Source organism: Hyperolius riggenbachi, chromosome 11 (genome assembly GCF_040937935.1).
Source record: "Hyperolius riggenbachi isolate aHypRig1 chromosome 11, aHypRig1.pri, whole genome shotgun sequence".
Taxonomy (NCBI): Eukaryota; Metazoa; Chordata; class Amphibia; order Anura; family Hyperoliidae; genus Hyperolius; species Hyperolius riggenbachi.
The window spans coordinates 226,663,768-226,691,023 of NC_090656.1; the positions used below are offsets into that span (position 1 = coordinate 226,663,768).

At 46.3% G+C, this 27,256-nt stretch overlaps 1 protein-coding gene across 2 annotated transcripts in view; it reads right to left on the reverse strand.

Moving 5' to 3' along the window:
* SLC22A18 (solute carrier family 22 member 18) overlaps positions 1-27,256 on the reverse strand; it is a 117,086-nt gene that overhangs the window by 9,495 nt on the left and 80,335 nt on the right. For both annotated transcript variants that reach the window (XM_068261233.1, XM_068261232.1), the window contains exons 7-8: positions 24,521-24,621; positions 2,797-2,898 (exon numbers count right to left, since the gene is read on the reverse strand). In XM_068261233.1, the coding sequence (XP_068117334.1) occupies positions 2,797-2,898; positions 24,521-24,621 (203 nt within the window). The remainder of the gene's footprint in view (positions 1-2,796; positions 2,899-24,520; positions 24,622-27,256) is intronic.

Here is a 27,256-nt window from a genome sequence, read left to right on the forward strand (position 1 = left end):
TGTCACTTATCTGCATCACCTACTGCCTGTCACTTATCTGTGTCACCTACTGCCTATCACTTAACTGCATCACCTACTGCCTGTCACTTATCTGCATCACCTACTGCCTGTCACTTATCTGCATCACCTACTGCCTGTCACTTATCTGCATCACCTACTGCCTATCACTTATCTGTGTCACCTACTTCCTGTCACTTATCTGCATCACCTACTGCCTGTCACTTATCTGTGTCACCTACTGCCTGTCAATTATCTGCATCACCTACTGCCTGTCCCTTATCTGCATCACCTACTGCCTGTCACTTATCTGTGTCACCTACTGCCTGTCACTTATCTGGGTCACCTACTGCCTGTCAATTATCTGCGTCACCTACTGCCTGTCACTTATCTGTGTCACCTACTGCCTGTACTTATCTGTGTCACCTTATTGCCTGTCACTTATCTGTGTCACCTACTGCCTGTCACTTATTTGCATCACCTACTGCCTGTCACGTATCTGCTTGTCACTTATCTGTGTCACCAACTGCCTGTCACTTATATGCCTGTCACTTATCTGCATCACCTACTCCCTGTCACTTATCTGTGTCACCTATTGCCTGTCACTTATTTGTGTCTCCTACTGCCTGTCACTTATTTTTGAACCTTACTGCCTGTCACTTATCTTTGTCACCTTACTGCCTGTCACTTATCTGTGTCACCTTACTGCCTGTCACTTATTGGTGTCACCTTACTGCCTGTCCCTTATCTTTGTCACCTTACTGACGGTCACTTATCTGTGCCACCTTACTGCCTGTCACTCATCTGTGTCACCTTATTGCCTGTCACTTATCTGTGCCACCTTACTGCCTGTCACTCATCTGTGTCACCTTATTGCCTGTCACTTATCTGTGCCACCTTACTGCCTGTCACTCATCTGTGTCACCTTATTGCCTGTCACTTATCTGTGTCACCTTACTTCCTGTAACTTATTTGTGTCACCTACTGCCTGTCACTTATCTTTTTCACCTTACTGCCTGTCATTTATCTGTTTAAACAGCCTTCCCCTGTGGAAAATACCTCAGGGTGAACTCTACTTTTTAGGGACCTGTGCACCAGTTTTGAATTAATTGTTGTCATTTATCTGTGTCACCGTACTGCCTGTCACTTATTTGTGTCACCTACTGCCTGTCACCTATCTGTGTCACCTTACTGCCTGTCACTTATTTGTGTCACCTACTGCCTGTCACCTATCTGTGTCACCGTACTGCCTGTCACTTATTTGTGTTACCTAATGCCTGCCAATTATCTGTGTCAACTTACTGCCTGTCACTTATCTGCCTGACACATGCTGCCTGAAGGCGGCCATTGCTGGAGTCTGCTGATTTCTAGTCACACCCCTGGCTGCTGGATGTCACAGTGGCCATACTGTGAGAGATACTGTCTTATGTCAGTGGCTGGAGAAGTGACACCGGAGGACTCTGATATGTCCCACAGTTCATGTCTTTTCTCGACTTCTCTCCAACAGAGACTTACTAAATACAAACAACAGACGAGGAGGAATCTTTGCCCTCTCTGTGTTTATGTTGGGGACGTTTTTATGGCGGATATTCCTCTCTGCGTCTTGTGTGGGATAACAGTAAAGGAAGGGCAGGTCGTCGCATGCTATGTTGGCGAACGTAGGCGAATAATATGCTGTATAAACAGCTCGGAAAGACACAAGGCACTTATTGGGACAAAGACATGGGAGAATGTACAACAGAAAAACTTTATTTGCTCAGTCTTCGGCCCATCGACTGATCCCTTGAAGACGGGCGGCGTGTTGCCATTGCGGTTCCGCTATTTGCACTTTAAAGCCCTCCACATCAATGCGATGCTTCGAGACGAACTTATACCAACAATACAGGATGTTATTTCTGAGAGAGAGCGATGTATGGCGATAGATGTGAAGGTATAATTAGTAACCTTTACAATCTGAACAAAATAAACAAACGCTCGTCTACACGAAACAGCTGACGATCTCTGGGCTGGACTGCAAAGAGTGATTGCATCAGATGTTTTCTAAGAGGCATTATTGCTGCAGCAATCTCCATAGCGGGGGGACAGGAGAGCTGAGGTCCGGCCGCCCCGAATCTGCTCAGCGCACTTTAGGCCTTGTTTCTACTATGTGACGCCAGTGGATATGTGTTATAGATAAGACACAGAGCATTTATATTGCGCTTTTCTCCTGGAGGACTCAAAGCGCCAGAGCTGCAGCCACTAGGGCGCGCTCTATAGGCAGTAGCAGTGTTAGGGAGTCTTGCCCTAGGACTCCTTACTGAATAGGTGCAGGCTTGCTGGAAGAGCCAAGATTTAGGGCCAGTGCACACCAAAAAGCGCTAGTGTAATTGCAAACGCTCAGCGCTTTTTGAAGTGATTTTTCTAAGCGATTCTAGGCATGTGCTGTAACTGAACGCTTGGAAAATTGCTCTGATCTAGCACTTTTCAGAGCGATTTTCTACTTTGCTATACTTAATATTGAGGCTGAATCTCCTCAGAAATGAGCATAAATGCTGCATTTGGATATACTCATTATAAGCGCTTTTGTTTGTCCAAAGTGTGGCCAAAAATTTACGTTTACATTAGTCCCAAAATACATTGATTATTCACAACTCAGCTAAAAAGCAGGTTTTATTTCCCTGAAAGTTTTGTTGGATTTAAAACAACTTTTTTTCAAACTTAAACTCAGACCCCAATAAAAGTTTGAAGTTCAATATTTTCTCACATGTTACCAGGACAAGCGGGAGAGAAACAGTGATAAAATAGGCAGTGAATTCTTACCAGTCCCAGTCCGACGACCATGGAGACCGCCATGCTAAGTATCAGCACCGCATCATCTCTGAACCAGCGGGTGAGACGACCGACCATCAATCCCTGAACCACCTAAAACACAGGACAGGGTAAAGGGATCTGATCGATAAGACAAGAGACTCGCAGTATAAACTATTCCCACCGTCCCAGCATAGCAACCAACTGTCCTTCTCTTTCCCAATGAGGGACTGCCTCCCAATGAGGGACCAGCCCAGTCCCCCTGTCCCTCTTTCTCCTTCATTTGTCCCTCTTTCAGGACCGATGTACAGATCTGTGTACATACATGTTATTTTTCTACTGAAAAATGTGTTTAATCGACTCTAAGGGCTGGAACCCACTACAAGTCGCAAATCGCTATCGCAATCGCTAGCATTTTTGAATTAGCGTTTTGTAAGCGATTGTATGAACGTGTTCCGTTGATTTTGGTAGCGATTTTAAAACAACAAACAACATTTGTAAAGCGCTTTTCTCCTGGAATTTGTCACATCCATTTACATTGGCAGAGCGTTTAGGGAAATCGCTAGCGATTTAAAGCGACCACTAAACACTCCAAAAAAAAAAAACGTTCTAGTGGGTTCCAGCCCTAAACTTTATTCCCATCCATTAATTGATATAGTTCTTATTTTCAAATGTTAATATGAAGGAATACGAACTAGGATAGAAAGGAGCAGTTTGGTTTAAATAATAAAACAGAATATTTTTCTTATAAAAACTTTATGGTATGCGTGACTAGGGGGTGTGCCAGAGGCGTGGCTAGGGGTGTGGTGGGGGCATGGCTTAAAGAGAATCTGTACTCTAAAATGTTTACAGCAAAAAGCATACCATTCTATTCATTATGTTCTCCTGGGCCCTTCTGTGCTGTTTCTGCCACTCTCTGCTGCAAACCTGGCTTGTAATTAACAGTTTTAGGCAGTGTTTACAAACAAACTAACCAGCTTGTGATAGGCTCACACAAGCAGAGTGTGTGAGACATACAGAGCCTGCAGGGGGCCTGAAGAGGGTGTGTATCGCTTCTATCCAATCACAAGCAGCCCTGCACATTCCACACATTCAAGCCTTAGCCCGACAGAGCGGACAGAAGGAAACAGATTAGATCATATAACAGAGATAACACAGCCACTGTGCAATTAGGAAAGGCTGCAGTAAGCCAGAGCACATTAGAACAGGCAAAGGAACTTATAGGATAGAAGAACTAAGGCTGAACATTTTGTTACAGAGTCTCTTTAAGGCTCAACACACACCATACAATCTTGGTTGTTCAATCTTACCACTTTCATGTAGTATAAGAGCTTATCCAATCAATCATTCAAGGTATTTTCAATGTGTTGGCCCTTATACTACATAGATTTGGTAGATCTGTACAACCAAGATTGTATGGTGTGTGTTGAGCTTAAGTGTCCCATCTCAAAAAGTTGGGAGGTATGTTCCCAGAACGTCCGGATCCAGAGTAACATGTGTGGGAAACCTAAATCCAATCATCTGCAAATCACGTAAACCCTATGCTTAACTAAAGACAGTAAAAACCCAACATAGCGCATACTGAAACCGATTATTGTTCTTTGAAAACTATATGAAAAGAAGCTTCAGCTTACAAACTAATCGCCACCCTACTCTAATGTCTCAACCATAGTATTATTATGTATTTGTTAGCACTGACATCTTCTGCAGCACATTACAGAGTACATAGTGATGTCACTGACTGTCCTCAGAGGAGCTCACAATCTAATCCTACCATAGTCATAGTCTGGTGCCCTACCATATTATTATTATTATTATTACTACCGTACATCCTCGAATAAAAGTCAACCTCATGTATAAGTCGACTCTAATATTTGACCCTCTTAAGCTGGAATTTTTTATCGACTCAAGTATAAGTCTACCAAGTAAAGTTAATGGCTGCACTTGGGAACCAGGAGCCATTAACAGCTGCACTTGGAGGAGGGGTTAATGACTGCACTGCATACAGTATTGCAGCCATTAACCCCTCCTGTCCCTTAAGTAACTCCTCCAGCCCTCCAAGTGTAGCAATTATTCACCCCCTTCCATAAGCCAAGTATTTTCCCCCCGCCCCTTTGCCTGTTAATTGCTGTGGGCAGGACTTTCAGACCTGTTTTCTTGGCATTTCCTTTATCAAGAAAGCGTCACTTACCACTGGGTAAATTGCTGCCAATGGGAATATCACTAATAGCTCACACATTGGGCTTGATTCACTAAACCGTGATAACTCAAATTTCACACTTTATCAAAGATCACACCTTATGAAAAGATATCACACCTTACCAAAGATATCACACCTTATCAAAGTTAACATGCCTTATCAGAGTAGCATAACGAGCGCTACGAACGTATGCCTGCTAATTGGCAATGGCACTCATCCTGCCCTGAGCCCCTGCGGGTTCGTAGCGCTCGCTATGCTACTCTGATAAGGCGTGTTAACTTTGATAAGGTGTGATATCTTTGGTAAGGTGTGATATCTTTTCATAAGGTGTGATATCTTTGATAAGGTGTGATTTTTGAGTTATCACGGTTTAGTGAATCAAGCCCCTTACTCGGTGTGCTCAGTGTTTGATGTGACTCGTGTGTAAGTCGACACCTATATTTTTATTTAAAGGATACCACAGCCCAAAGGCTGTGGTAAAATCAAAGTTGCAATGTGGAGGGAAAGAAAGATACATACTTACCGCTTCCCTCGTTCCCTGCCGATGGGTCCCGCTCATCTGTTACAGCTCCCGGTACCGACCCGACTCTCCTGACCCTTCACCCGGACATACTGTGCTGCGCATGCGCAGTATGTCACTATACTCTTCGCTTCTGCCGTCGCATCGTGACGGCAGAAGTACGGACACTCCCCCGCCTCCTCCTCTCCCAGCGTGTGCGCTCCAATCTAAAGCTAGCGTGACTTGCTAGCTGGAGTTCGCACTGGGACAATCGATGTGGAGAGAGCGGAGGGGGGAATAAGTTAAAAAAAACACACACTGCCGGCTGGAGGGAGCGAGTGAGTGGGCGGGCGAGTGGGCGGGCAGGCAGCGAGTGGGCGACGAGCAGGCAGCGGCAGTACAGCCCAAGCATTCTGTACATAGATGCAATGACATCTATGGTACAGCAAGAAAATTATCCCCACATTTATCTCTGCATATGTGCATGTATATACATGTGTGTATATACATGTATAAACACATGTATATACATGCACATATGCAGAGATACATGCACATATGCAGAGATAAATGTGGGGATAATTTTCTTGCTGTACCATAGATGTCATTGCATCTATGTACAGAATGCTTGGGCTGTACTGCCGCTGCCTGCTCGCCGCCCACTCGCTGCCTGCCCGCCCACTCGCCCGCTCCCTCCAGCCGGCAGTGTGTTTTTTTTTAACTTATTCCCCCCTCCGCTCTCTCCACATCGATTGTCCCAGTGCGAACTCCAGCTAGCATGTCACGCTAGCTTTAGATTGGAGCGCACACGCTGGGAGAGGAGGAGGCGGGGGAGTGTCCGTACTTCTGCCGTCACGATGCGACGGCAGAAGCGAAGAGTATAGTGACATACTGCGCATGCGCAGCACAGTATGTCCGGGTGAAGGGTCAGGAGAGTCGGGTCGGTACCGGGAGCTGTAACAGATGAGCGGGACCCATCGGCAGGGAATGAGGGAAGCGGTAAGTATGTATCTTTCTTTCCCTCCACATTGCAACTTTGATTTTACCACAGCCTTTGGGCTGTGGTATCCTTTAATGAGTCAGATCTAAGTTTCTAGACTTATAGTCGAATATTTATACAGCACTGTCACATTCTGCAGCACTTTACAGAGTACATACTCTTGTCACTGACTGTCCTCAGAGAAGCTCACAGTCTAATCCTACCATAGTCATAGTGAAATGTACTACAATATCACCATTATGTATTTATATAGCACTGACCTCTTCTGCAGCACTTTACAGAGTACATAGTCATGTCATCGACTGTCCTCAGAGGAGCTTACACTCTAATCCCTACCATAGTCATAGACTTATGTCCTACCATATTATTATTATGTATTTATTTTGCACTGACATCTTCTGCAGCACTGTACAGAGTACACAGTCATGTCACTGACTGTCCTCAGAGGATGTCACAGTCTGATTCTCTCACAGTCATAATATGGACAGTAACTGTTTTGCCTGACTGAACTATAACCCTGAAATGTTACTCTGTTCCCAGGGCCTCCCTATAGCAGAGTGTGAGAAGAAAGCCCAGATAGATCTCTGCACAGAGCTGAATCCCCAGACAATGATGCCGGGGAGACCCGCCCGCCTGACATGTACAGACTCATTATGAACCTGCTGAGCACTGCGGGGAAGTGAGATCCGTGTGTCATGCCACCCATGAGAATTGACAATAGGCCCCTCCCGTGTCACACAGGCCGGGAGAAAGCCCTGGAGACATACAAAGCCGGTGTGGTGAGCCAACAACACGCAAAGGCAAGACCGCATTCCTGAGAGACCGCATGGCTTGTTTCCGAATAGCACGGCCAGAGCACGCCCAGAGCACGGATACCACTGATGTACAGAGAGCCGGACCACCACAGGACACGGGACCACCACAGGGCACAGGACCACCACAGGACACAGGACCACCACAGGACACGGGACCACCACACATCATCCAATAATAATGACACATTTTAGTATGATTTCTGTAAAAGTAGCAACATCAGTTAACCCTTTGCACACTCACAAGAAAAAGCTCTCAAGCACATCAAAACCACTACTATCTTTACAGCTGAGTTTAAAGAGGAACTCCGGTGAAAATAATGTAATAAAAAAAGTGCTTCATTTTTACAATAATTGTGTATAAATGATTTAGTCAGTGTTTGCCCATTGTAAAACCTTTCCTCTCCCTGATTTACATTCTGACATTTATCACATGGTGACATTTTTACTGCTGGCAGGTGATGCCAGTGGAAGGAGATGCTGCTTGCTTTTTTGGCGGTTGGAAACAGCTGTAATCAGCTATTTCCCACAATGCAACGAGTTTCACAGACACACTGTGGGAGGGGTTTCACCACAGTATCAGCCGTACAGACTCCCCTGATGATCCGTTTGTGAAAAGGAATAGATTCCTCATGTAAAAAGGGGGTATCAGCTACTGATTGGGACGAAGTTCACTTCTTGGTTAGGGTTTCTTTTTAAAGTGGACCTGAACTCAGAACTTCCTCTCTGCTCTAAAATATAAGCAACAGCATAATAACTTAAAAAACACATTTCTTTGTTACAGATGATACAAATCCTGTAATAATCTGCATTGTCTACTTCCTGCTTTCATGGAAGCAGACATGAGGTTAACATCCTGTGGTTTCCAATTACTTGTCTGCCGTGGCAGTCAGCTGACACAGCTAAGGGTTCAAATTCCAACATGTGCTTAGTCACAGATGAGGGGGATTAGAGGCTAAACTTTCTAAATACATACAAGGTGCATTTCTCTACGTTTTCTTTATGTCCTGTGCAAGAGTCCAGGCCCACTTTACAGCCGCAGCCTTGGTTACAAAAATAAATTATTTTGAGTAGTCACATACACCATGCAGAGGCCCCTGTATTTATGTGTCCTAACTTTGGCCCTGGAACATGCATAGTTCAAGCATGCAAGCATTCATTGCATGAAACCTATCTATGGATTAGGAGCACATATCCTGACATCCTCTCCTGGGACAGATAGTGCATCAGACTAAACTCACAAGAGAGCTAACAAAATACATTCATGTGTACCATGCACTCACCAGCATAAGCTGTGTGCATACTGACAATTATTATTTAGTATTTATATAGCTCCAACATCTTCTGCAGCGTTGTATAGAGTATATTGTCGTGTCACTAACTATCCCTCAGAGGGGCTCACAATCTAATCCCTACCATAGTCATATGTCTGTGTATGTATTGTGTATGTACTGTAGTCTAGGACCAATTTAGGGGGAAGCCAATTAACTTATCTGTGTGTTTTGGGATGTTGGAGGAAACCAGACAATGGTCACAGGGAAATAGGGAGAGCCAGGGCCGGATTTAAGCGAAGGCTACATAGGCCATGGCCTAGGGCACCACAGGATTAAGGCTGGTGGGCAGCAGGCTATACTAGGGAGAAGGGAAGGGTCATCTGGCTACCTATACTGGAGGGAGGGGGCAATCAGGCTATCTATATGGAAAGAAGGAGTGGGGAGGGTCATCTGACTTTTTATACTAGAGGGAAGGGGGAGGGGTCATCATGCTATCTATGTGGGAAGAGGGGGGAGGATCATCTGGCTTCTTATACTATAGGGAAAGGGAGAGGGGTCATCAGGCTATCTATATGGAAAGGGGAGGGGGGTAATCTGGCTTCTTATACTAGAGACAAGGGGGAGGGGTCATCAGGCGATCTATACTGAAGCGGAGGCGGATGCTGACAGTGGCCTTGGGGGGTAAAGAGTACAAATCTGGCCCTGGGGAGAGCACTGGATTAAACCCAGGCCACAAGGGTCACTTACAAGAAAGAACACATAAATCCAGGCTCATCGCCTCAAGTTAGGACATTTCAATAAGTTATAAGGAAGGTGCTAAAAGGGGTGTGGTCAACAAAACAACAAATTAAGTTAACCCTTTGCACACTCACATGCTAATGCTTTCCTGCAAACCAATCCAATGGATGTATTTTGTTAGCGCCCCTGAGGGATTCGTTTGATGCATCCAGGAGAAGACGGCAGGATACGTGCTCCTAATATTTTGATAGTTTGATGCACTGAATGCTTGCACTATACATGTTACAGGGCCAGAGTTAGGACTCATACGCATTCTGGGGAGCCTGCGCATGGCGTATGTGACTATGCATGAGAATGTATTTTTTTTTAACTAAGGCCGGGTTTCCACTGCTGCGAATCCAGGCCTATTCCCAGCCCACGAATTCGGATGGATTACAGCAGCCTACAGAAGTCTATGAGAGCCATCCGAATTCGTGGTGGAGGAAAAATCTGAGGCCCTGCAGCATAATTTTGTGCGTAGCTGTCCGAATCCCATAGCCGTGCATAGCGCGGCTAGAGGGATTCGGCTGCGAGAGGCAGCAGCTGTGCCGGCATCGCGTCTCGCAAGACGCATGCCGCCGCACAAATGGAAACCTAGCCTAAAGGTGGCCATACACTGGTCGATGTGCCATTAGATCGACCAGCTGACAGATCCCTATCTGATCGAATCTGATCAGATAGGGATCGTATGGCTGCCTTTACTGCAAACAGATTGTGAATCGATTTCAGCCTGAAACCGATCACAATCTGTTCAGCTGCTCCTGCCGCCTGTCCCCCCCCCCCCCCCCCGTATACATTACCTGAGGCTGGCTCCCGGGCATCTTCTCCGCACTGCACCGCACCGCTGTTCTTGCTCCATCCCGGCGCTTCCTGTGTTACTCCGTGACCAGGAAGTTCAAATAGAGCGCCCTCTATTTCAACTTCCTGGTCACCGGAGTGACACAGGAAGTATAAGCGTACACTGGGACATGCGGAAATGCGGTGCAGCGAGGAGAAGAGGACCCCGGAGCCAGCTTCAGGTAATGTATACATGCTCGGATCGGGCCCGAATCGTACGCCGCAAGCGACGCGCTCCTACCGCCGGGCGATCGAGGGTAATTTCCCGCACGGCGCGATCGACGGTCCGATCCGATTTCGGGAGGGAATCGGATCGGCGGGTGCGTTTAGCGCAAGCGATTGGCAGCAGATCCGATCCCAGGATCGGATCTGCTGTCGAAACGGCCGTGAATCGAGCCAGTGTATGGCCTGCTTAAGACTTTTTAACTCAGCTGAATGGATAGCAGTGGTGCTTGGATGTTTGATTTGCATAAAAACATTTCCAAGTGAGTGTGCAAAGGGTTAATTGATTTTGCTATTTTGTTGGCCACACCCCTTTGGCACCTCCACTACTCCTTATTTAAAAGGAAGGTCCGCGCTGAAAAAAAAAAAAAAACTCCACTTACCCAGGGCTTCTTCCAGCCCCTGCCAGTCGATCGGTGCTCCTCTCACTCCCGGTGTCCTGCCCTGAAGTAGCCGACCTCGCCAGGTTTCCGGGTCGGCTTCATGTGCGCTTCACGGCGCGGGTCACGTGGTGTATGTGACGTCATCGGGTCTCTACTGCGCAGGCGCAGAACGGCTGCAGGCGCAGAACGGCTGCAGGGGCAGAACGGCTGCAGGGGCAGAAGCTCCAGGTAAGTGAATCTCAGTTTTTTTCTTTTTTTTTTGAACAAGCTTCAGGTCCACTTTAAGGGCTCGTTCACACCGAGGGCATTTTTGCCCTTTTTCAAGCAACGGCGATTTTGAAAATCACCCTAAAAAGCTTGTGCAATGATTCCCTATGAGAGTGTTCTCATCTTAGCGGTTCGTTTCCGATCCGCTCACCAAAGCGCCACATGTACCATGTTCTAAGCGTTTTTGGTCAACAGAAGGTACAGGGAAATTGCAAAGCGCTTGAAAAAGCGCTTTGTATAGCGATTTCCCGAGCACTTTTATGAATAAATACATTGTATTTATTCATTTTTGTGTCAAAGAGTTCACTTCCTGACCTGCGTCAGGAAGTGAAAAAACCCAGAAAAAAAAGCGCTTTAAAAAACCGCAGCGCCCATCCAAGCTCCGGGAGGGGTAACAAAAAAATCACCCACAAAGTCTCAAATCGCTGGTGTCAGATGTGAACAAAGCCTTAGGGCCCTTTTCCCCTAAGGCTACTTACACACCAAGACGTTGCGTTTTAGGGGACGTTATGGTCGCATAACGTGCCCCTAACGCAACGCATGGTGGTGTTGAAGTTGGACGTCAGATTGAGCTGCGTTATGCAGCTCTCAAAGCAGCTGCTCCAGGATAGTCATAGGAAGTCCGGATCTTTTTTAAGGATTCGGATCATTTGAATCAGATCATTGAAAAGATCCGGATCTTTGAAACGAATAATTTGAATCATTTTACTAGGGAAGCAGACTAAGTGAAATGACTAGCAGGACAGGACTTTCCCTGCACTGTATATTCTGTATGTTCCTGTTTCTTAAAGACAGACATCCACTGTGAACCAAATCTTTCATTGTGTTGATCCGGATGATTCGACTCATAAAAAAGATCCAGGTGAAATGAACGATTCGTTCATAATCCGGACAACACTACAGTCCCACCACAAGTCTCTGCAGTGCAGTGAATATTAATTAGCCATGTGGCTGGCCTGAGGAGGAGGGGAGACCTCCTCCTCCAACATTACTGAGCATGTGCAAACAGTCTAACGTGGCTTAGCCCAGTATAACGTACAGCATGCAGCACTTTGTTTTTAACATGCTGCGTTACAATGTAACGCAACGTGTTATAACTGTGAACAGCACAATTGATTTTACAGCGCTGTGAGTTAGGCTGCGTTACTGGCTGCTGTAACGTGGGACTTTAACGTCCCACTGTGAAACCAGCCTAAATTAGTTGCTCTCAGTTATAACTGAAAGGACAACTGATTTTCAAAGTAATGCCTATATTTTCCAATGGCTCAGTTCCCACTATACGCGTTTTAAGTGAAATCTTTTTCACAATGCACTGCTATGGAAAAAACGTGCACCAACGCGTATTAACACATACTAACGCACACTAATGCGTACCAACTGATTAAGTGTAAAAGGGCTCTTGGGGCCCTTTTACACTTAATCAGTTGGTATGCGCTAGTGTGCGTTAGTGCGCATTGGTACGCGTTTTTTCCATAGCAGTGCATTGGGAAGAAGATTTCAGTTAAAACGCGTTAAGTGTGAAAGGTGCCATAGGTAAACATGGGCATTACTTTTAAAATCAGTTTTCTTTCAGTTATAACTGAGAGCAACTGATTAAAGAGACACTGAAGCGAAAAAAAAATATGATATAGTGAATTGGTTGTGTACTATGAATAATTTCTAGAAGATTAGCAGCAAAGAAAATATTCTCATACTTTTATTTTCAGGTATATAGGGTTTTTTCTAACATTGCATCACTCTATAATATGTACAGATTACACAACACTCAGCATTCAAAATGAGTCTTTCAGAGCAGTCTGTGAAGTAATGAACTCTCCTCTAGCAGAGGAAAAGAAAACAGTTCAATTACAGTTGAGATAATAAAAGTCAGATAACAGCCCTCTCCACGACTAATGGCCCGTACTCACGGGCTGCAGAAGTGGCCTGTCGCCAGCACACGTGAGCGTGCTAGCGACAGGCCGGCGACAGCTTCTCTCCAGGTCCCTCCGCGTACACACGCGGAAGAGGGACCAGCGGCGAGATGGAATCTGTCGCCGACGTTCCTCCTCCCCCCGCTGGAAGCTCCATTTACCTCTATGGAGGTTGCTGTCGCTAGTCCGCGTACTCACGCGGACTAGCGACAGTTGCGGCGGAGGTGCGGCGGCGACTGTCGCCATGCGATTGAAACTTTCAATCGCATGGGGACAAGAGCGACGGGCGACAGTTCGGGGTGCGCGCGCGTGCAACGGCCCATACTCACGGGCGACCTGTCGCCGCAACACGCGCGCGCCGCGTGTTGCGGCGACAAAAGTCCCTCGTGAGTATGGGCCATAACTTAGTCGGAGAGCTTAATGGCTTGTTTGCATAGAGATAACAACTGGAGTTTCTCAACTCTTCCTGTACTGGAAACAATTACACTGATGTATCTGATCTTAATGTTTTATTTCTTAGCTGTACTACACATACAAATCATAATATCATCATTTTTTTTTCGCTTAAAGGGCCCTCAGTCTTCTTTTATTCTTATTTTTTAATCAGCATTATATGAAACTACCAGCAGTTAAACTCATAATAAATGGCTGATGGGACTTGCTCTACATGGATCTTGTGCTCAAAAGCAATTTTAGGAAGCTACGGATAATTTTTTTTGCAAGAGGTCACATGTACATGGACTTTTGAGTCTCTGGACTGAATAGTGCACTATTTGTGTTTTTTTCTGCCCAGTACATTTTTTGAAACTCAGCACTTTATTCCTTATGAAGGGACTATTTGATTCATGTTGTGGGCAAGTGTGACTGTGATGTATGGTGTTTCTTGATTGCTCATTTTAAAGGGAAGGTTCAGGGAAACGTTTAAAAAAATAAAAATCCATATCCACTTACCTGGGGCTTCCTCCAGCCCGTGGCAGGCAGGAGGTGCCCTCGCCGCCGCTCCAGAGGCTTCCGGTCGTCTTCGGTGGCCGACCCGACCTGGCCTGGCCGGCTGCCAGGTCGGGCTCTTCTGCGCTCCAAGGACGGGCTCTTCTGCGTCCCACGCGGGCGCGCTGACGTCATCGGACGTCCTCCGGGCTTTACTGCGCAGGCGCAGAACTACCGCGCCCACGCAGTACAGCCCGGCGGACGTCCGATGACGTCAGCGCGCCCGCGTGGGACGCAGAAGAGACCGTCCTTGGAGCGCAGAAGAGCCCGACCTGGCAGCCGGCCTGGCCAGGTCGGGTCGGCCACCGAAGACGACCGGAAGCCTCTGGAGCGGCGGCGAGGGCACCTCCTGCCTGCCACGGGCTAGAGGAAGCCCCAGGTAAGTGGATATGGATTTTTATTTTTTTAAGCGTTTCCCTGAACCTTCCCTTTAAGGCACATGGAATTTTACCCTTAATTGTTTTGGAGTTTTTTTTTTGCTCTATTTATTCACAATTTGTAGCTTATTAGTGCAATAAAAATTCTCTTTTGAGTGCAGATATACTGGTTTGGGGTCCAGTTTGTTTAAATATGAGAAGAGGGACAACACTAGACACCAGGGAAATTTATAGGAAAGAAAAGGGGGACACTAAACACCAGGGAACTGTAAAGGGGAGGGAGGACCACTAAACATCAGACTGTATAGAGGATGTAGGGGGCTATTAGACACCAGGAAACTTAATAAGGGAGAGAGGTGGCCACTAGATATTGAAGTCGGCCCGTGACTTGGTCCCAGAGCTCAATTTCGACCCACTTTATATTTGGCTTTGCCACCCCTGGTACAGGGGAAGTTCAGCTTCCATCAGACATCTATGCCTGTATCTCAGCGACACAACCTATTTCGTGTTCTGCAAGAAATGGTGGATGTGAGTTCAGAGGATACAGATGACCGATCTGTGCTGTAGAGCTTTTCTTACCTCTTGATCTTGCCGGTGTCATTTGAAAAGAAGAAAAAAGACAGAGGAATCTTAGGAATTCCAGCTAAAATCTCAAAAACACAAGAAGAGGTCACATTCCTCACATGATACACAAGTCACCCGGTCTGTATACACGCCTGGGGGCAAACGTCCCTCCTGAGACAAGACTGGCCTTTCACACTCCTGATCCTTGCCCTGCAAGAGTGGCGTAGCTAAGGAGCTGTGGGCCCCGATGCAAGTTTTACATTGGGGCCCCCCAAGCACTCTATACATAACAATTGAAAGGGCGCACCAAAACCTGCCAATGGCAACTACAGTGTCAGAGGTGCAAGAAGGGGATGGGGAATAGTTTGTTAATGATTACCACTATTCAAAGTAGAAGTGATTATTACCAGCACAGGACCAATAGAGAGCTAATACTGCAGTTGAGAGAGGGCCCTTCGGGGCCCCACTGGCCCAAGGGCCCTGATGCAGTCGCTACCTCTGCACCCCCTATTGCTACGCCGTTGCCTGCAACAGGAACACCCATAGTGTTCCTAATAAAGGGAGGCTCTACCCAGTATTAGTATAGTGTTCCTAATAAAGGGAGACCCTACCCAGTATTAGTATAGTGTTCCTAATAAAGGGAGACCCTACCCAGTATTAGTATAGTGTTCCTAATAAAGCGAGACCCTACCCAGTATTAGTATAGTGTTCCTAATAAGAGAAGGCACTACCCAGTATTAGTATAGTGTTCCTAATAAGTGAGACCCTACCCAGTATTAGTATAGTGTTCCTAATAAGTGAGACCCTACCCAGTATTAGTATAGCGTTCCTAATAAGAGAAGGTCCTGCACAGTATTATTATAGTGTTCCAAAGAAAGGGAGAGCCTGCCCAGCATTAGCATAGTGTTCTTAATAAAGGGAGGCTCTACCCAGTATTAGTATAGTGTTCCTAATAAAGGGAGACCCTGCCCAGTATTAGTATAGTGTTCTTAATAAAGGGAGGCCCTGCCCAGTATTAGTATAATGTTCCTAATAAAGGGAGGCCCTGCCCAGTATTAGTATAGTGTTCTTAATAAAGGGAGGCCCTGCCCAGTATTAGTATAATGTTCCTAATAAAGGGAGGCCCTGCCCAGTATTAGTATAGTGTTCTTAATAAAGGGAGGCCCTACCCAGTATTAGTGTAGTGTTCCTAATAAAGGGAGGCCCTGCCCAGTATTAGTATAATGTTCCTAATAAAGGGAGACCCTGCCCAGTATTAGTATAATGTTCCTAATAAAGGGAGGCCCTACCCAGTATTAGTATAGTGTTCCAAATAAAGGGTGACCCTACCCAGTATTAGTATAGTGTTCCTAATAAAGAGAGACCCTACCCAGTATTAGTACAGTGATCCTAATAAAGGGAGGTCCTACTTAGTATTAGTATAGTGTTCCTAGTAAGAGAAGGCCCTGCACAGTATTAGTATAGTGTTCCTAATAAAGGGAGGCTCTACCCAGTATTAGTATAGTGTTCCAAATAAAGGGAGGCCCTGCCCAGTATTAGTATAGTGTTCCTAATAAAGGGAGGCTCTACCCAGTATTAGTATAGTGTTCCTAATAAAGGGAGACCCTACCCAGTATTAGTATAGTGTTCCTAATAAAGGGAGGCCCTACCCAGTATTAGTATAGTGTTCCTAATAAAGGGAGGCTCTAACCAGTATTAGTATAGTGTTCCTAATAAAGGGAGGCCCTGCCCAGTATTAGTATAGTGTTTCTAATAAAGGGAGACCCTACCCTAGAGTGACCAGACGTCCCGGATTGCCTGGGACGCGTCCCGGATTCGGGGTCCGCTGTCCCAGGCTGCATGAGGTCCCGGGAAACGTCCCGCTTTCAGCAGCGGGACGTCCCGGCCTCGGGACTCTGGCCACTCTATCTTCATGAACTGGCAGCGGCGTCTATAGACGCCGTGCCAGTTCATTGCCCGCAGCCCCGCTCCAGCCTCCTTACTGTCTTCCGGTGTCTGTTCCAACACCGGCAGGCGAGCAGGGCTACGGCAAGATGGCTGCCGAAGCCCTGTACTGGAGACTATTTGTGTCTCCAGTACAGGGCTTCGGGCGCCATCTTGCCGTATCCCTGTCAGCGCGGGAGACAAGAGCAGGAGGAAGGTGGTCCCATGAGCAGCGCGCCAGAGGCCGGAGACTTCTGCCAGGTGAGTAAATGCTTTCTTTTCCAGGTGAAATGTTTGCCTGCATTGCGTTTCTTTTCTGGTGAAATGTTTGCCCGCATTGCGTTTTTTTTTCTGGTGAAATGTTTGCCTGCATTGCGTTTCTTTTTTGGTGAAATATTTGCCCGCATTGCGTTTTTTTTTTCTGGTGAAATGTTTGCCCGCATTGCGTTTACTTTCTATTGAAATGTTTGCCCGCATTGCGTTTCTTTTCTGGGGAAATGTTTGCCGGCATTGCGTTTCTTTTCTGGGGAAATGTTTGCCCGCATTGCGTTAATTTTCTGGTGAAATGTTTGCCCGCATTGTGTTAATTTTCTGGTGAAATGTTTGCCCGCTTTGCGTTAATTTTCTGGTGAAATATTTGCCTGCATTGCGTTAATTTTCTGGTGAAATGTTTGCCCGTATTGCGTTTATTTTGTACTGACATGTTGCCCGCATTGCGTTTATTTTGTACTGACATGTTTGCTTGCATTGCGTTTATTTTGTACTGACATGTTGCCCGCATTGCGTTTATTTTGTACTGACATGCTTGCCCGCATTGCGTTTATTTTGTACTGACATGTTTGCCCGCATTGTGTTTATTTTGTACTGACATGTTGCCCGCATTGCATTTATTTTATACTGACATGTTGCCCGCATTGAGTTTATTTTGTGCCGACATGTTGCCCATTGCGTTTATTTTCTGGTGTCCGGGGTAACTGTTACTGCATTTATTATTTAATGGTCATAGATGGCTGTTTGCTGCTTTGTGGTTACGGTATACTATTAGCATCACACAGTTTCTGCACACCCATGATGCAAAGTCTCGTTTGTCCACATCATGGTGTAAACACTGCTTTCTTATGACACGCTGTTACATCATTACGTTAGCTCCGCACATACAATGTCATGGCCACGCCCATTTTTCGCCACGGAGCGCGCAGCCCTCCCCCCCCCCCGGTCTTCATCGTTGCGCGCTCCTCAGTCCTCCCCACTTTTTGCCCCTGCCGCCCCCCCCCCCCCTCCCCGCACCCCCCCTCCCTGTCCCAGGTTGGACCCACAAAAATCTGGTCACTCTACCTACCCAGTATTAGTATAGTGTTCCTAATAAGAGAAGGCCCTGCCCAGTATTAGTATAGTGTTCCTAATAAGAGAAGGCCCTGCACAGTATTAGTATAGTGTTCCAAATAAAGGGAGACCCTACCCAGCATTAGTATAGTGTTCCTAATTCCTATGTGATGCTTTGCCCAGTGTAAGTATAGTATATGGGTTACATAGATACATAGTTTGGTTGAAAAAAAAACATCCGTCCATCAAGTCCAACCAGGACAAAAAAAAATTACAAAAAAGAATAGATAAAATTAATTAAAAAAGAAAACCCCATTCTGAACCCGCACATATGCCATTTGATCCAGGAGAACGCAAAAAACCTTACAAGGCCTGTGCCAATTAGCCTTTAAAGGGAAAAATTCCTTCCCGACTCCAGATAGCATGTATTCCCTTCAATGCAAGGAAAGCATCCAAGCCCCCTTTAAATGCAGATAACTACTTCCTGAGCTTGGTGTAATTGCCTTCTTAAAACAGAAGGAAATTTGCAATAATTCAGTTATAAGTGAACATTTGTGGTTACCCACAATGCCCTACTGAATATGCAAATTATCCCTTTTTATCCCAAGCCCTATTTCATACAGCCTTATCAATCCCTGCCATGTACTGATGAGGACCAAAAGTCCGAAACAGGCTGTCTACATGTGGGTTTGATATGGCTGTGTAAAACTTAAAGCTATAGGCTTGCTATAAACCAGCGGCTCTGGATGCTTGCTTGGCTTCACAAGGGCAAAAAGGGATAATTTGCATATTCAGTAGCAGTGCATTGTGGGTAACCACAAATGTTCACTTATAACTGAATTATTGCAAATTTCCTTCTGTTTTAAGAAGGCAATTACACCAAGCTTTGCTTTTTTAGTAGGAGGGCTTTTTGGTTCCTTTTATCCCCCTATACATTCCTAGTAGTTTGGGTCACCCTGAGCTGCTTGGTTACTCTACTTCCTGAGGTAAGGTGTTCCAGATTTTACACACACAGCATGCAGACTTCCTGCATGCTGTGAACCTTTTATGTATGTGTGTCTTCTTTTTTTTAAGCTATGTATTGTGCCAAATCCAATTCGGGCAAAACCCAGTTATGCTTGGCGAAAATAAACTATTCTGATTCTGATTTTAACCACTCTCATTGTGAAGGACCCCTTTCTAAATAGATGGCAAACACTTTTTTCCTTCATACGCAAATCAACCCCAGGGACAAAAAGCTCATCTGCCAAGCTTTTGTATTGCACTCTGATGTATTTATACATGTTAACCAGGTGGCCTCTCAGTCACCTTTTTTCCAAGCTAAATAAGCCCAGTTTGCCCAACCTTTCCTGGTAAGTTAGATCTTCCATCCCTCTGATTATTTTAGTTGCCCGTTTTTGTACCCATTCCAGAAGGTCAATGTCCTTTCTATTGTGTGGCCCCCAAAACTGTATCCCGTACTCCAGATGTGGCCTCACAAGTGATTTATACAGAGGGAGTAGTATACAAGCATCTCAAGATCTTATTTCCTTTTTATGCATCCCAGAATTTTATTTGCTTTAGCTACCACTGCTTGGCATTGTATATGATTACCTAACTTGTTATCAACCAGTATTCCTAAGTCCTTCTCCAAGTCAAATGTTCCCAGCTGTTTGCCATTTATCTAATATGATGATCTACCATTGGTACATCCAAGGTGCATGACTTTACATTTATCAACATTACATTTCATCTGCTGAGTGCCTGCCCATATGGCAATGTTGTCAAGGTTCTATTGTAATATGTCTTAGTGTTGGTAATTCTGCATAATTTTGTAAATTTGCAAAGATGGCTACATTACTCTGTATTCCGTCTACTAGATCATTAATAAATAAATTGAAAGGAATTGGACCAAGTACTGACCCCTGTGGTATTTCGCTGCTAACAGTTTCCCATTTTGAGTATGTTCTGTTAGTTTACCACCACTCTTTGGGAGACATTTATCAAGAGTCTTTGAGACAAAATGTTGGTAGGTGTTTAGAAGTCCATGAAAAACTATCTCAGACATCTTAAGAAATAACTAGGTAGTGCAGTTTCCTTCTAAAACTATTGTAAAATAGGAGGTTAGGAAGGCCTTTCAGACAGGTAGTATGCCCCCAGTGTAGGTAGTATGCCCCAGTATGCCCCCAGTGTAGGTAGTATGCCCCCAGTGTAGGTAGTATGCCCCCAGTGTAGGTAGTATGCCCCCAGTGTAGGTAGTATGCCCCAAGTATGCCCCCAGTGTAGGTAGTATACCCCCAGTGTAGGTAGTATGCCCCCAGTGTAGGTAGTTTGCCTCAGTATGCCCCCAGTGTAGGTAGTATGCCCCCAGTGTAGGTAGTATGCCCCCAGTGTAGGTAGTATGCCCCAGTGTGCCCCCAGTGTAGGTAGTATGCCCCCAGTGTAGGTAGTACTCCCCCAGTATGCCCACAGTGTAGGTAGTTTGCCCCAGTATGCCGCCAGTGTAGGTAGTATGCCCCCAGTGTAGGTAGTATGCCCCAGTATGCCCCCAGTGTAGGTAGTATACCCCCAGTGTAGGTAGTATGCCCCCAGTGTAGGTAGTTTGCCTTTGTATGCCCCCAGTGTAGGTAGTATGCCCCCAGTGTAGGTAGTATGCCCCCAGTGTAGGTAGTTTGCCCCAGTATGCCCCCAGTGTAGGTAGTATGCCCCCAGTGTAGGTAGTACGCCCCCAGTATGCCCACAGTGCAGGTAGTTTGCCCCAGTATGCCGCCAGTGTAGGTAGTTTGCCCCAGTATGCCCCCAGTGTAGGTAGTTTGCCCCAGTATGCCCCCAGTGTAGGTATTTTGCACCAGTATGCCCCCAGGCAATCCCCCTCCTCCTGCGGCAGCGGGTCGGGCAGAGACTGACTCACCTGACATCCAACTCCAGCGCCGACTTCACTCTTCTCTCCCCACCTCCGCTCCATCTGTAGTTAGAGCAGGGCTACAAGAAAATGGACGCCAATTGTCCGCATTTGTGGACATCGGCGACCATGTTCTTGTAGTCCTGCTCTTACTACAGACGGAGAGGACACAGGGAGAGACAGCAGGGCGGCAAGGGGCGACAGGGCGCATGCGCCCTTGAGAGCATGGCGCCCTGAGCGACCGCTCAGGTCGCTCATAGCAAAGGCCGGCCCTGCAGTAGAGTGGCCCGACAGTGATCGGCTATTTCCGCCTATCTCCGAGCGGAGAGCCGATACTGCGCTGGAGCCGGGAAAGTAAATATTTACAACCCCGCTGTTCGTGGAGCTTTATCACCGCTGCCATGGGACCGAGGAGGACGGGGGAAGCCTCAATAGGATCCGGAGGCTTCCCCCACCCGAAGGTGAGTACCCCCCAGGGGAGGTTTTTTTGTTACAGGTTTTCTTTAAAGAGACACTTAAGTCATAAAAAAAAAGAGTTCCCTCAGCCCCCTGCAGCTGATCGGTGCCCTCGCCGTGTCTCTCTGATCCTCCCGTCCCCGCTGGCAACCACTTCAGGGTGCAATAGCAGCATAGGGGGCCATATTGTGGCTGGGAACGTGAAGAATCACTCGCGTTCCCATGCCTGTCGGGTCCTGACGGCGAAACCGGAAGTGGTCGAGGATCAGAGAGACACGGCGAGGGCACCGATCAACTGCAGGGGGCTGAGGGAAGCCCCAGGTGAGTAAAACTCTTTTTTTTATGACTTAAGGTTCACTTTAAGAAAAAAAATGCTTTGATAAATCTGGCCCTTTGCCTTCTATCCCTTAAAGTGACCGTGAGATGGGGCCACAGGGATAAAATATACATACATGGGGCTTCCTCCAGCCCCCTCCAGCCTGATCGCTCCCACACCGTCCTCTTCTGACTATACATTTTTCTGCAATTGGCCCTGGAAAGTCCTCCGGTCCAGGGCCAACTGTGCGTGGCCTTGCCACGAGTGTGCTCCCGCCACCTTCACATCGCCTGGAGTGACCTGCGCAGGCACAGAACGACGGGAGCCAGACGGAGGAGCACACCTGGCAGGATTGCGCATGCGCCAAGTGGAGGATTTTCCGGGGCCAGTTGAGGGCGAAGGAACAGGCGACTGTGGACGACGAGGGAGCGATCAGGCCAGGTATTTATACATTTTTTAAGGGTCCCTATCTCAGGATACACTTTAACCAGTTCTCTATCCACACACACATTTTCCCCTAGCCCCCATTGATAAATGTTTGGTGTGTTAGTATTTGGTAACGTAATGGAATACTATGATGTAGGTCACAGATAGTCACCTTGCTATGATGATAATCACCGCCTCTCATCTCTCGTTTACCATTAAACACGTCTGGAAATGATATCTGTGTGCGATCTGTTTGTGTTGTATAGGAAAGTGGCGCTGTGTACACTTCCGCTATTCACAGCCTTTCCGTGTTGAATGTCCAAACACGGGATGGTTTAAAGTCAACAGAGACTTTTCTCATTTATCTCCAGTTTGTTATTCATGAAGTAGCAACACAAACACCGGACCAGAGATCAAAAAGACCAAAATAGACCATTGTGACTCAGGAGTATGGCAAACACTAGGCAGGCCACACACACACCCTCTTCCCGACTTAGTCAATGGAGATTGGAGGGATCGGATCTGGCAGAACTTTCTTGTTTCCTGCAAACTGTATCCATAAATGTTTGGACAACTAAAAGGGATTAAGATACGGAGACATTACATCAGTGATTGTGGGTGATAAACTGGATGCTGGTGTTGTGCTTATCGAGTATAGGGACAAGGAACAATTATTATTTTTTATTATTATTATTTAGTATTTATAAAGTGCAAACCTCTTCCGCAGCGCTGTACAAATTATATTGTCTTGTCACTAACTGTTCCTCAGAGGGGCTCACAATCTACTCCCAACCGTAGTCATATGTCTGTGTATGTATTGTATAGTGTTTGTATCGTGGTCTAGGGCTTATTTAGGGGGAAGCCAATTAACTTATCTGTATATTTTTGGGATGTGAGAGAAAACCAGACTGCCGGGAGGAAACCCACACAGGTACGGGAAGAACATACAAACTCTGTGCAGATAGTGCCCCAGCTGGGATTTGAACCAGCGACCCAGCGCTGCAAGGCGAGAGCGCTAACCACTACGCCCAACAATCTCTAAAGGTGCCCATATATCTACCAATTTGGTGGCTGATCGACTATCCGATTCGATAGTCATTACTGAATTGGCTGAAAATTGTTGCCACTATAAGCTTGCCTGATCGATGATGCGCCCAATTTCAGGCCAAAATTGGTAACCTGTATCAATTACTGATCAGACATGCTGCAAGATGTTGGGTCGACACGCTCGATCGGGTGTGCGGTGGTAACGGCGTCCAATAATCGTGAACGCGGCCGCTGCCTCCCCCCAGTGTACACGTGCCCTCCCTGCCCCTCTGTAATACACGAATGGTGACTTAAAGAGCAAATCTACTGCAAGTGAAAGTAAGTGTCATGGACACTACCGCTCTATGTTATGAATTCTATTTACTCACCCATTCTGCCCACACTACGCCATATAAGGCAAAGGCCCCGCCCCCATTGTGATATAACGCCATGGCATTTTTTTCTGAAAGCTCGGTTACCTCCCCCACAGCCCAGCCTCCAGCTCTGTAGCCACGCCCCCAGCTCTGTGGCCGCAGCACAATCAAACAAGATTTCCTCTCTCCTCCACAAAGGAGAATGTTGTATGATTACACAGCGACCAGAGAGTTGGAGGTTGGGTTGTGGGGGAGGTAGCCCAGCCTTCAATAAAACCGCCATGGTATTATATAGTGATGGGGGCGGGGCCTTTGCCTTATATGGTGTAGTGTGGGCTGACTTTGGGAATTGTTTACAAAAAACATTTTCAGCAAAAAGTAACCACTAACCTGATACAATAACACCACATAGACTTTTCCTTTCAATTGTATCTTCCAACATAGAAATTTTCTCACAGTTTTCAATATTACCTCCATTACATCTAATAGCCTGGCTGGCATGACATGTAATCAAAAAACTGCAGCTGTTGGGCTGCCTGACACCAAACTACAGCCTGCAGAGCTGCTTATAGAGCAGGTCAGAAACTTCCCATAGCCCTGTATACACGTTCTGAGGTGTTGATATATTCAAGCAGTGGGAGGAGCCTGAGTTGTCTGCACCTCCCCATACCTGACCTGGCATGCCCCAATAGGTGGAGAAAGAGCCACCTGCACAGCTGGGGGATGTTGTTGGACACTCCCAGTCAGCTGATCTGAAAATGTTTTGTAAACAGGCAAACCGGTCACATAAGCAGGGAACTCCCAGTTCAGCTTCCATCAGTCTTTGCTCCTGTATCTCAGACACAAATTACATTTCATATTACTAAAAAAAAAATCCCTAAACTCATTGTGGAGTAACTTACCAGCTGCGTTATTCCAAAATACGACATTAAGTACCCGGCGGTGGCAGCGTTCAGTCCGAAGAAGTCTACGGAGATGATGGGGAACATCAACATGAAGACCCCTGTGAAGACGGAGCAGTAGAATGAAGAGACCACCGTTTCCATGGAAACCGAGAAAATCTGAGAAAGTTTATGGCTAGGGATGGTTAATGGGATGCAAATCATTTCGAGTTGATGCAGCATTATAGCATTATACAAATTTTGTATGCAAATGTATGCAGCTCAAATATGAACCAATCAAATCCTGCTGAGGTGAAATGTAATCAGTGCGTTTTCAAGTTGCATAAATTTGCGTACGAAATTTGCACAATCCTGCATAATCTCAAAATTATTTGCATCTCACTGACCATCCCCATTTATACAGTGACATCCGACCATTGCTGGGAACTCCACTTCCTTCACTTTAGATTTGCACACGGATAGCCAACATTGGGGCTCATTTACTAAACAGAGCATGCAGCACTCGGCAATCATACCAGTGTGAACGCAAGCAGCGCAGAGTGCATTGTGTGCAGGGGCGTAACTATAATTAATAGGGCCCTCCTGCGAAAATGATAGCATGGGCCCCCTTAGTCCCCAAAGCTCATGCGGGTCATGTGATCAGGAGAGAGTGTTTTGCTGCGAAGCAGCTTCTGGAAGCAGGACAAATTGACACCCACCCCCGCTACACGCTATTCTGCATGGTGGGAGGAGGTGGCAGGGGCGTTTTTTGTGAGCAAATGGGGAGGTGTTATTGTTAATTAGCTGCACTTGCGATGGGGGAGAGGGTGGAGGATGGCACCCTAAGCCTCTGGGCCCCCCTGCATTGGCAGAGGTTGCAGGGGTGACTGTTACGCCCTTGACTGTGTGCGTAACACAGCTTGGGGTATAGCTGCTATTGTGTGTAACACGCTACTTGCATAAACGCCAGGAGAATGCCACCACTGTTTAGTGAGTACACCCCATTATTTATATCACCTTGCCTCCCTTGTTTTTTATCTGCATACAAAACACGGCCGATCCCCAGTGTTCCTGATGTAAATAAATATGGGTGTATAAATATAATAATAAAAAGAATTGTAAAGCTCTGATTTATCTTTGTAGCATTCTTTTGTGAAACATGGAATTTTTGCTTTAAAAGTGGCTCCAGATCCAAAATGCAAATAAAGTACAATTCTCAATTTGTGCTGGAATAAATAAATACATGGGAAACACCAGCATCCCTAGATAAAGGTGGCCCTAGGATATAAGAAGATGGCCAATTCCGTGAGATGCAGCACAGTGGCCAAGACCATACAGGTGTGTGTGCGTGTGTGCGTGCGTGTGTGAGCTTATCAGTAATTGGACCATAAGCCACACATTGCATGAAATTGGTCTGCATGGCTGTTGTCCCAGAAGGAACCCTCTTCTACAGGTGATGCACAAGTAAGCCTACAAACAGTTTGCTGAAGACAAGCAGACTAATCCTGGGAATACACGGTTCGTTTTTGCCTTCGTTTAAACCTTCGATTCGTTCGGTAAACGAATCGAGTGTTGAAAACGTATGTGAAAATAGTCATAATCTCATTATAGTTTCGATTAATAGACCCCAAAAACGAACGACTAGTGATCGAACATGTTTGATATTATCTCTCTTTATCCATCTAATCGAGCCATTGGTAGGCTTGATGGCTGTTCAGATCGATTATATATTCGTTTATGCTAGTCCGTCCCTGTAAAAAGGGATTTTCGTTTCGTTTCTTTGCAGCCTTCGATCATTGGAAAAACGAAACCATCAGAATCGAAAAAAAAAAACGAAACCGTGGGTGGTGATATTAACCATATGACCGATTATTTCGGGATCGAAAAGGACAAAAGGCACAATCGAAACGAAGGTTTAAACGAAGGCAAAAATAGAACCGTGTATTCCCAGCATAAGGACATGGATTTCTGGAACCTTGTCCTGTGGTCTGATGAGACCAAGATAAACATATTAGGTTCACATGTTGTCAAGCTTGTGTGGTGGCAACCAAGTGAGGTGTACAAAGACCAGTGTGTCTTGCCTACAGTGAAGCAAGGTGGTGGGAGTGTCATGGTTTGGGGCTGCATGAGTGCTGCCTACACTGGGGATCTACAGTTCATTGAGGGAGCCATGAATGCCAGCATGTACTGTGACATAGTGAAGCAGAGCATGATCCCCACCCTTTGGAAACTGCGCTGCAGGGCAGTATTCCAACATAACAACACACCTCCAAGATGACCACTGCCTTGCTAAAGAAGCTGAGGGTAAAGGTGCAGGGCTGACCAGGCATGTCTTCAGAACTAAACTATAATGAGCATCTGTGGGGCATCATCAAACAGGAGGTGGAAGAGTGCAAGGCCTCTAACATCCACCAGCTTCATCATGGAGGAGTGGAAGAGGATTCCAGTGGCAGCTTGTGAAGCTCTAGTGACCTCCATGCCCAAGAAAGTTAAAGAGAACCTGAGCTGGTGATTGAAAGAAAAAATATACATACCTGGGGCTTCCTCCAGCCCCCTCCAGCCTGATCGCTCCGTCGTAGTCCTTAGTTTCCTCCAGGTTCTTCTGCTATTGGCCCTGGAAAGTCCTCCTGTCTGGAGCAAACTGCGTATGCGCATCCAGGCCACACATGTGCGTCCAGTACCACTGCGCAGACTCAGAACAAGGGAGCGGGCGTGGCCAGACTGCACCTGCGCCGACTGGACGGCTTACCGGGGGCA